Consider the following 10567-nt stretch of genomic DNA (forward strand, 5'->3'; position numbering starts at 1 on the left):
AACAATGAAACAGTGCAGACAGCAAGCTGTCAACATATGTTGCTCTTCCATGAGGTTACGTTGCCCCTCATACTTCCCGCGAGCCTCAGACCCACCCACCCCTATTCTCTGGAGTATAGCTAATATCTGATTGAATGCCGGTGGGGTCAAGTACAGTCGGCAAAGTAACACGAGCTTGTATACCCATTCACTTTCCCCTGCACTCCCGAAGTATAGTACAGTACGTGCGAATTAATGGACATAAGTCCTCCATGAGACTGAGTGCCAACTTGTTCCCTGTTGGCTACTTATAAAAGGACAGTTTTCTCATGTCTTGGGGGTGTTAACACCCGTGAGGGATGTGGTGGCGCCTACCCACCCTATGGGATAACGTTCTGGGACTCGTTTGCGAAATTCTACGGTAAATATTTATGAATGGGTGGATTACTGGCTTGCTGTATCTCTATCATACGGGTGTAATTGAAAGCTACAGGAGCAGATATTGTCGTCGTGTTCTAAGAAAAGAACGGGGACGGAAAAACGTTCTACCAAATTCAGAACATTCAAAAGTTTTATGGATACTTTTTTGAGTGGCTGAAACTAGGAAACTTTAGGAATTTACGGGCACCGGAAGTCACCAGTGGTTTTATTGGGTCTAGGGGATGCACCGGAAAGCTATTGGTTGAAATTTAAACCCGCTATACCAAAAGCCCAATGGGATATCTACCATTTTGCTACCGTAGTATGGTACTGTACACTACTGCCCCCGAGCCCAATATCTTACAATCTAAACCTCCACCGACTCATCCGTTCATGTTGTCTGCTTCCCCCACTTCCACCCCGAAAATACATCCTTAAACAACTCTTTGAACCCGTAATTTGGCTTCGTGCTGTCGTACACCACCACATTCCCTGAGGCTCCGAATTTCTCGAGCAATGGGCCGGGGTTAGAACCCCTCTGAAACTCAGCAACCTTCTGGGGCGATATCTTCGCCCGCTCCCGAATCACATCTGGGATCAACGGGGCTGTATCCCGGAAGCAGATCTTCACCTCTCTCTCCAGAGTGAAGTACGGCTTCTTAACAAGTTCTGGGGCCATAAGGTTGTAGCTTCTTGTGATGGAATTGAGGTTCCCTATGGCGAGTTTGTGATATTGAAGTTCGGTCTTTTCCCATGTTGGGTCTCGAAATACTGCTGTGCCGCTGCATCTGTTGGTGACGTCCTCATCTAAAGGGTCTACTTCTTCACCTCGCTCGAGCTTCTTCGCTCTGTCTTCAATCCTTGCTAAGCGTGCTTCGCCAGCTGCATACTCTTCCGCTCGTCGGCACTGCTCATCAATACTTCCGCCTGCGCTGGAAATTATCCTAGAAACATGTCGTTTCCAATCTGCCCTAAGCCTCTCACGGAATACTCTCACTGCCTTAGCAAGATCTTGCTGTTTCTCTATCCAGGGTGGGACGATGTCCTGCCTCTGTATGATCCGATTCATGAAGTACTCCGTCGTATCCAAAAACGGTGAATCGGCGTTATGATCCCTCTCTAATGGCCTCCCCCTCGGTAAATTCTTGAATTGACCCCTAGCGCGAGCCTCCTCAATCTTCTCGTCAGCGAGCGAAGCAATGGCGTTCAACGAAGCGACAGGTCTTCCCTCGGGCATGAATCTCTCCCGGAACATGTTTCGAACCTCAGACTTTTCGTCTTCAGATAGCGAATCGGACTTATTCAAAGTGTACTCTGTCGTTTTCTCTCGGGCATAGGCAATCCTTTGGGATGCGGATTGGGGTTTGGAAGCGCGGATAGGACTGGGGCCCACGTTTCCCGGTGTTTGCGGCTTTGGTTTCCGCACTGGTTCACCCCGGGGAGGCTTGTGGGTGTCAACAACCATACGGAGAACGGCATTCTCGATTGACTCTGTACCTGTCCATGGTGTAGCGGCTGCAATGTCCCGGACCTGTTTTGGAGCCCCGGATGGGAGGTCCAATACTGAAAGAGCTTGTGCATGGGTGGTATTGAACTGTGCCTTTGCAATTCGTTCCTCGAGCTCTCGTTTTAGGTCTTCGGATAAGACGTTTTCAGAGGTAATTTTCGCAGCTTTGCGGGGTGAGGATGTCATGGCTTCATCAGTCATTTCCGTGAAACGCCGCGAGAGGGCGGACTCCTCTTCTGCATCAGGGGGACCCCCGCTATTTGTGTCATCTTGAGATTCTGCTGATTGTGAAGCTTGCCGTCGCGGGTGGGAATTGCAAGCGGTGGCAACTCTGCTTGAGGTTGGAAGAGAGCTGCGAAACGGGCGGGGGGAATTGTGAATGATGTTTGTGGAGCGGCTGAGGATAACTCGATTCAACAACATAAGAGAATAGGTACCGTAGTTCCGCGAGTTTGACGTTTCAAGTGGAGTGAGAGAAAGAGTGGATTAGCTCCCCAGGTGCGCGAGACAAATTTTGATCATCATATTCTAACCCCTGTTGCCCCACCAACACTGGCGGATCGCCCCGCCAAATTTCCTTAACCCTTTTGAGTAACTGGTAACCTCACCTCTCTCGATCATCAAATATGTCAGCGAGAATTTTTTCAACAGACGAAGCCTTCAATGCTTTTGGCCATTGGCTAGTTTCACACGGCGGCTTCATTCATGGGTCTTTAACATTCACCCCACCTGGTCAGAACTACCTAATCTTAGAACGGAAAGTGCGCTTAATTAACCAAATTCTTAAGCCAGACTCCAAGTATGGCTCGCGCGTGATCACCTGCACCGATATACCATCGCATTCCCAGTTGATTAGCTGTCCTCACACCCTAACAATAAATTATACAAAAGCTCGTTCTGCATTTTCAGCAGACTTCATCACCAACACCACTCAACATGCCGCCCTTTGTATGTTTCTTTGCCTGGAGTGGTTGAAGGGCAAGGAATCATTCTGGTGGCCATATCTTTGCGTCCTGCCGAGGGAATTTGATACACCGCTCTATTTTTCTGATGAAGATCTTCAGTTCTTACAAGGCTGTAACCTCGAGGCGACTGAGGTAGAGGCGAGAAAATTGATTTGGCGGGAAGAATTTGAGGCCGCGGTGTCCATTCTTCAGAGAGAGGGATACGACACAGAATACTACACATGGTAAAACCCCCCTATTAGCCATTAGGATTTCGTGGGGCTGAAATAGTTGAGAGTTTTGAGGGAACTATACTTGTGGGCTTCTACTATTTTTACGTCAAGGAGTTTCCCCGGAAAGTTGATGGATTGGGACCGAATAATTGTTCATGAGGACGATACCATGCCGATTTTATTCCCATTAATAGACAGTTTGAATCATTACCCGGCTACAATAATTACATGGCAACCTAGTGATACCTCCCTGAGAATAATATCCGGTGTGGGTGTTTCTGCAGGAGCTGAGGTGTACAATAATTACGGGCCCAAGGCAAATGAAGAGTGTACTCATCCTCCCCCTACTTTATACCTTAGCAATGCTAACCACTTCTAGTACTAATGGGTTACGGTTTTACTCTCCTCCAAAATCCCTTCGATTCCTTCCTCCTCAAATCCTCCCCGCCGCTTACCCCATTGCAACACTCCATCCTCGGCGAGTCACCGACGGGCCTCTACCACCTAACGCCCCGCAACCGTACCCCGGAAAATCCGTCCATCTACCCATCCTCGTTACTAACCCTCATATACATCCTAACCAGCACTCCAACGGAAGCCTCTTGCATGCTCACCACCCAGCCAACCAAACCCGCGACCAAGCGCAATGAGTTATCGACACACATAACCCTTCTCCATGCTCTCCTCCGAAAGCACCAAAACTTTCCCCTTACCCTCCCGGAACCACGGAACTCAAAGCAAGCCTCAGCAAAGATATACGCTGATAGCCAACGCTCACTAATACTCTCCGCGATCGGAGAATCCAAGGACATCATAAACTCCCACACCACCAGTAGCGGTCTAATACGCCTGCAATCCGCCCTCGGAAGAGCAGGGGGGGCTGACATGGCTTTCGCAGCAGCGATCGAGTCCTGCTTTGGCAGTGCAGATGTACAGGAGCTGATGGAGGCTGGGCAAGAAGACGTTGTGTTTATACTATACCTCTGCCACTTATCCCTTACCGAGAAGGGCTTCCGGTTACCAGTCTGTCCGACGAGCTCACCAGAAGCCACTCAGTCCGCGCAGGAGCTGCACGAGGGGTTATTCCCGGCAGTAGTGAACGCCGCGCCGGCGGTCTTTGGAGGGGAAGGGTGGACTGTGGATCTTTTGCACAGGGGCATGGAAGCGTATGCTAATATGGGGATTCGTTTCCCAGAGATCGAGGGATTGGTGGTGGCGGGGGAGTATGCGGTTTGTCTCGAGTGAGGGGCTGTGATGTAGCACCATAATATCTATAGTAAAATACCAAAAGGTGCACCAGAAATCCCATCCTCTTTAAAACCTATAATATCAACAATCTGTACAGTAATTACAGAAGAATAAAAACCCCTATCCAGTGCTGAGAAGAAGGCATATAACTGATTAATTTTTATTTAAGAATTTAATTATTTTCCTAATTATGAAGCAGCATTTAAAAGTATGCATTTTTGGTTAAAATGGCCAAAAAGATTTGTTAGCTCTATTAAAACAGCTTATTATTCATGCGACTTGTGTTAGGCAGAGACAATCTGTATAGACTCAGAATTGTCTAGACCAATCGAGATTCATTTTATAGATGGAGATTTGTCTAGGAAGGCTTAAAGGGTTATGGGTTTCGTTTATGACTACTAAGAGTAAAGTAAAATAAGATTGAATCATAAAACGTTATTATATTGTTAAGGTCTCTTCTCTATTACTTGATGAAGTCTACAAGCTCAGGAGGCACTTCTATATTTATATTCTGCATCTGAGTATTCACGGACTTCATCTATCTCTCATATAAATTATGTATTTCTTTAACTATAACTCACAGCATCAGGTATTCTTCTGAAGTGAGAACACTAGAAGACACTGAAAACCATCACATTCTCTTTGGTAATTACTAATTTGCCAATTGGGAATTGTACTGTTCCCAATAGTCATTATCTGATCTTTAGGATTATTAGACTTATAGTCTAGTTCCCAAGCCGAACTGAGTTGGCCCCAATTGCCCTCCCCACTGACGAAATGATCAGTTCCACCTATGGGTTGTGTCTACAGGAGTAGTTGTCCATGTAATCTTCTTAGGTCGCTGACTTTAATCCTCCATAACTTCTGATAAAACCAACAGATATTTTTTGGATAACTTTCTACTAATTTGCAGAAAGCTATTTTACTGGACTGGCAAATAATTCCTTGGTCAGCAACTGCTAGTTCTTCTTAGTAACAGGGCTTTCGTCATAGTTCAGTATTGAAGATACTTTTCACAATGATGGCGCATTTCTGAACTTAGTTGTAACACTCTGCAAAGTCTATTAGTTTCTTTGGTACTGTGCCTCAGAGTTCTAGATACTTCTAATTATTGTAGGATAGATACAAATGTGTTGGCTCTTCATAGACATTCTCTAACACTCAATATCACATTTGTGTACAAAAGTGTCCCATTACTTACAGCCCATACCAAAGATGTTCCATCTTTGAAGCCTAGTAGATTTCTGAGTAGTTCACAGATTTAATCTATTCTACTTCTCAGACCTAGCCAAAGGTCTCCTCTCATATATCCTGCAAGCAGGATTCAGTCAGAGAGATGGTGGTGATGTATATAGTATTATTCTAACACCTTCAATTCTGTGACATTATAGTCACAGGATACCACTAAGATAGATATGTATGATAACATGCGGGCCCCATAAGAGGGCCAACAGGGGGTGTTGGAGACCAGAGATTCCAATTCCAAGTAGGGTTACTATATATAGTGTGGTTCCTTGATATTAGATCATGATACCCCTAACAACTTGTATGAATTAGTATTTACAATTAAAATTAGAGAAAATAAAGAAAAATGATATAAAATTCAATGCATTCAAGGGTCCTACAAAGAACTAAAGTCTGATCTATTCTTAACTAATTTCCAAGTAAACACTTTTATACTAACATGAGATAAATATTATAGTTAACTGAATAGCTAAAAAGCCTATTTAAATATTATATTGAAAATATATATTACATATTTGCAATTTATTATAAATTATAAGCCTTCACCTATAGTACAAACTAGTAAGAATAATAGGTTTTATATTATAATTTGTTGAAATAGTAATGTGAATTTTCTAGATTATATTAGATTTTATATATAACATTTTTGGTGATTATAGGTTATGTCAACAGGACCCTATTGTTAGGAATAAGACTATAAAGTGAGAATGTACACATCTCAGACAACAGGTATCTGAAAGCTAGAGTGTAAAACACAGTTGGTATTAGAGAAGTAGAGAGTACATGTAACAAAGTTAAACATGAGTCATTTTGGTGTTTAATTATATCATACCCAGAATGCTGTAAAAAAATATCATAAACTCAACGATCACAATAATTTCTGTAAATATAAAGTCTCTTGTATGATACTACAAAATATAAAAAATAAAAGTAAAAATAAAAGAGTGAGAGTGAGAGTGAGAGTGAGTAAGTGAGTAAGTGAGTAAGTGTTAAGTGGAGACAACCTGATAGACTTCAGAGTTGTCTAGGCCAACCAAGATTCAGTTCTGTAGACAGAGATTGTCTAGGAAGAGTCGAATTCACTTATTTCATTTATGACTACTAAGAGCGAAGTAAAATTGATAAAGCAGAATAGAACTGTGAAAACAATATTCTATTGTTAAGGTCTCTTCTCCATTACTTGATAATCTCTAACAGCTTGAGAGGCACTTTGATATTTATATTCTGCATCTGAGTATTCGCAAACTACATCTATTATATAACTTTGTACCTCTCTGATTATAACTCGCAATAGCAGGTACTCTTTGAAGATGTGAATACCCAGAGATCCTGAAAATCACCACACCCTCTTCGGAAATTAGGATATAATTAATCAGGAATTATGCTGTTTTCAATAGTAATTATCCAATCATTGGAGTCTTTAGACTTATGACTTAGTTCATAAGTCAAACGGAGTTAGCCTCAATTGTCTCCGGCATTGATAAAATGATTAGTTTCATCTGCAGGTTCTATTTGCAAAGGTAGTCATAATTACAACCTTCTAAGATCACCTGGCTTCAACCCTCCATAACTCCATATCCAACTCTTAGATATCTTTTACTTGAGTATCACTAGTGGAAAGTTGAGAGGACATCTTGTGCGTTTACGAAGGTGTACGCGTAATACCAAGTTTTATCGTATTCAGGTGAATAACCAGTCCAATTGGCTCAGTATTGAAGGTTACCATGGAAGAAGCAGGAGTCGATTATCTTGTCTAGTTCGTATTCTGATTCTCCATCGAGTTCAATCGGAAGAGAAGGAATAATTGTTTGTGAGGGAAACTTATTGTTGTTGTATAATTCGAGGAGTGAGATGTGGAATGTATTGTTTATTTGTATTGTGGGGGAAAGATCGAGCTTATAGGCTCAGTTGCCCACTCATTCCAGTATCCAGAGTAGTCCAATTTTGTTGTAGTCCAATTCTTTTAATGATCGCATCATATGGATATTGCGTGGTAGTAGCCACACCATATCTCTCGGTTGTATATTCAGATCCAGTCTGCGGTGCTTATCATATTGTTCTTTTTGCCGTTGTTGTTCTTGACTTATTTTGTATTGTAATGTCTTGTGTAGTTTTCTCATGTCTGTTTTATCCGGTATTATGCCATTAATCGTATTATATGTGGCCTGACTTTGTGGATGTTGTCCATAATTTGCAAAGAAGGATGTCGCACCTATTGTTTTTCATTTTCTGTTGTTGTATGTGAACTCGGCTATTGATAACAGCTTATACCAATCATCTTGTTAATAGTTGACGTAGGCCCATAAATATTATTCGAGGATTGCATTTACCTGTTCTATTTGTTTATCTGTTTGTGGGTAAAACACAGTGCACAGCCAATTTTGTATCACTATTTCTCCAGTTACTTTTTTCCACAATCCGGATGTGAACAATATTCCTCGATCCGTAATGGTATTCTTTGAAGGCCATGCAGTCTGGAAAACCTCTCGGAAAAAAGGTTATATAAAATGTCTCGTATCCCTAATTTTTTTTGACAGGAATAAAATAACTCATTTTGGTCAGGCGATCTACTACAACCAAGATGCTATAACATTATTCTGATAGTGGTATGTCTCTGATGTAATCCATAGTAATTGTTTCCCAGTGTCGTTTGAGAACTTCATTTGATTTCAGTAATCCATAAGGTGCATATTCAGCAGTTTTTGTCCTTTAGCATATGTCGCAACTTGTGATATATTTTTTAATATCTTCATACAATCCTGGCCAATAGAATAACCTAGTGATGAATTCTGCTGTTTTAGCTGTCCCTCCATGTCCTGCCATTGAGATATCGTGATGTTGTCATATAATGCTCGTTCTTATCTTTTCTTCTTCCAGAATCCACTGTTTTCCATCATATTACATGTTTCTATCTTTCCATCAGTATAAACCTAGAGCAATTTCTTTCATCTCCTTTTCTTCTTTCCTTTAATTCTTCCCTTATTGCCCGAATTGTTTTGTCCTCTTCGTTTGCCTTCTTGATTCCTTGTTCTTCCTCGGATGTGAACTTGATAACTTCCATTGCCTGGAAGTAGGCTTTTGGTAAAAGTGTTCATGTTTTCTGTTTAATCTTTTCGTCTTCTTTTGTCTGTAGTTTGTCATTTACGATTCTTGTGAGAGTATCCAGCTTTCCACTTTCTTTTCCTAGTCGGTATTCAATCTTGAAGTTGTATTTGCTGTGTTGTTCCATCTATCTTATCTGATGGTCATTCAATTCCTTCCTAGTTATGAACAGGACCAGATTTTTGCGATCAGTGAGAACTCAGACTGGCTGGTTGTTGTTCAGGATGTATCTTCTCCACTCCTTTGATGCCTGAACAATTGCTAATAGTGCTTTGTTCGCAACATCGTAGTTGCATTCCGCGGGGATCATTGTCTTGGACCGATAAGATTCTGGCCTCTATTTTCTGTCTTCGCATTGTTATAACAGTATGCCTGAGAATTCATACTTTGAGGCATCTGTTTCAATTATCATCCTTCAATTTTAGTTGAAATAGACCAGTATCGGTGCTAATATCAGATGTGTTTTGATTGTATCATATGCTTTTTTTTCTGTTTCTCCCCATTCCCATTTCTTGTCTTTCTTGGTTAAATTATAGAGTGGTTTTGTAAGCCTGCTAAATCCTTCTATAAATCTTCGATAAAACCTGCAGAATCCTATTAAGCATTGAACATCCATTTTGTTATTAGGTTTAGTCCAATCCCATATGGCTGCCATTTTGACTGGGTCAACCTTTACACTCCTTTGATTGATGATGAATCCTAGGTATTCAGTTTCTTCCTTATAGAATTCGCACTTTGTTGGTTTAATCTTTATTCCTAATCTCCATATTGCAACCATGATGTTGATGATATCTCTCTGATATTGTTGCATATTGTCCAAATATACAAGCACATCATCCAAGTATACCATACAACATATGTCGAGGTACTTGTTAAGTACCTTGGTAATCCATTATTGAAACGAAGCTGGTGCATTGGTTAATCTAAAAGGTATGACCAGGTATTTGAACATTCCATATCTTGAGGTGAATGTGGTTTTCCATTCATCTCCTGCTTTAATTCATATGTTGTGGTATGTATCTTTGATATCTAATTTGATGAAGTATTTGGCTGATCGCCATCTGTCCAGTGCTTCTCCAATCAAAGGCAGTGGGTACCGATCTTTCTTGGTAACTGAATTTAGGACTCTGTACTTGACACAGAGTCTTATTTTTCCATCCTTCTTTTTGACGAAGAGTATAGAAGATCCTCCTGATGCAAAGGAGTCCCTGATCCATCCCCTATTCAGGTTTTTTTCAATGTATATTCTGAGTTCTTCGAGTTCTGCCTCTCCTAGGGAATCTAGCTTCTTGTAGGAAATTTCCTTTGGTTTTCCCCTCTTTTCGTCCTTGTCTAGCTGAATCTCATAGTCTATTCCTGATCTCTTGGGTGGTAGCCTGGTGGCTTCCTCTTCTTGGAATAGATTCGTGAATTGATGATATTCTTTTGGAATCAATTCTTTCTATCCCTTTTGACTCTAATACTTCTTATCTCAAATTGCTAGCTCTGTGCTGATGTTGATTTTTCCTAGGACTGCTTTTTCATCTTCATATGTCCATTTGAGAACTCCTGTATTGTCTCCTCGTCGATAGTACCTTCCAAAGGCCTGTGCTGTGATCTCTTTGATCTTATCTCTTTCTATTGTATCCAGCTGAGGATGGTCTATGCTTCCAAACCCCTTGTTTTTCTCTTATTGTTTCTTCCAGTTAATCTACTTTGTGTAGGTCATCATTGTTGATTCTTTCAATGATCAATTGTATGATTCTATCGCCTTTCTGGACTTCATAGTCCTCTTGAGCTATAGTGGCCAAGACCACTTTGATTTTACCTGTGTAGTCGGCATCAATTATCCCAGCATTAGTCATAAGTCGGTATTTTATTTCGCTTTTAATCAAACCTCCCAAGATCTA

General features: G+C 41.4%; 2 protein-coding genes; one reads left to right on the plus strand and one right to left on the minus strand.

Moving 5' to 3' along the window:
- Window positions 1-790: 790 nt before the first annotated feature.
- Window positions 791-2329, minus strand: GSTUM_00001990001 (uncharacterized protein; the record flags this gene model as incomplete). Its single annotated transcript, XM_002839284.1, has 1 exon — window positions 791-2329. The coding sequence occupies one exon, from the start codon at window positions 2327-2329 to the stop codon at window positions 791-793; it is 1539 nt and encodes a 512-aa protein (XP_002839330.1).
- Window positions 2330-2532: 203 nt separating this feature from the next.
- On the plus strand, window positions 2533-4386 carry GSTUM_00001991001 (uncharacterized protein; the record flags this gene model as incomplete). XM_002839285.2 has 4 exons in its annotated part: window positions 2533-2638; window positions 2699-3095; window positions 3156-3412; window positions 3463-4386. 4 exons carry the CDS (start codon window positions 2533-2535, stop codon window positions 4326-4328), a joined length of 1626 nt encoding a protein of 541 aa, XP_002839331.1. The 3' UTR covers window positions 4329-4386.
- Window positions 4387-10567: the final 6181 nt, after the last annotated feature.

This window comes from Tuber melanosporum (assembly GCF_000151645.1).
Source record: "Tuber melanosporum whole genome shotgun sequence assembly, scaffold_331, strain Mel28".
In the NCBI taxonomy this organism is placed as follows: domain Eukaryota; kingdom Fungi; phylum Ascomycota; class Pezizomycetes; order Pezizales; family Tuberaceae; genus Tuber; species Tuber melanosporum.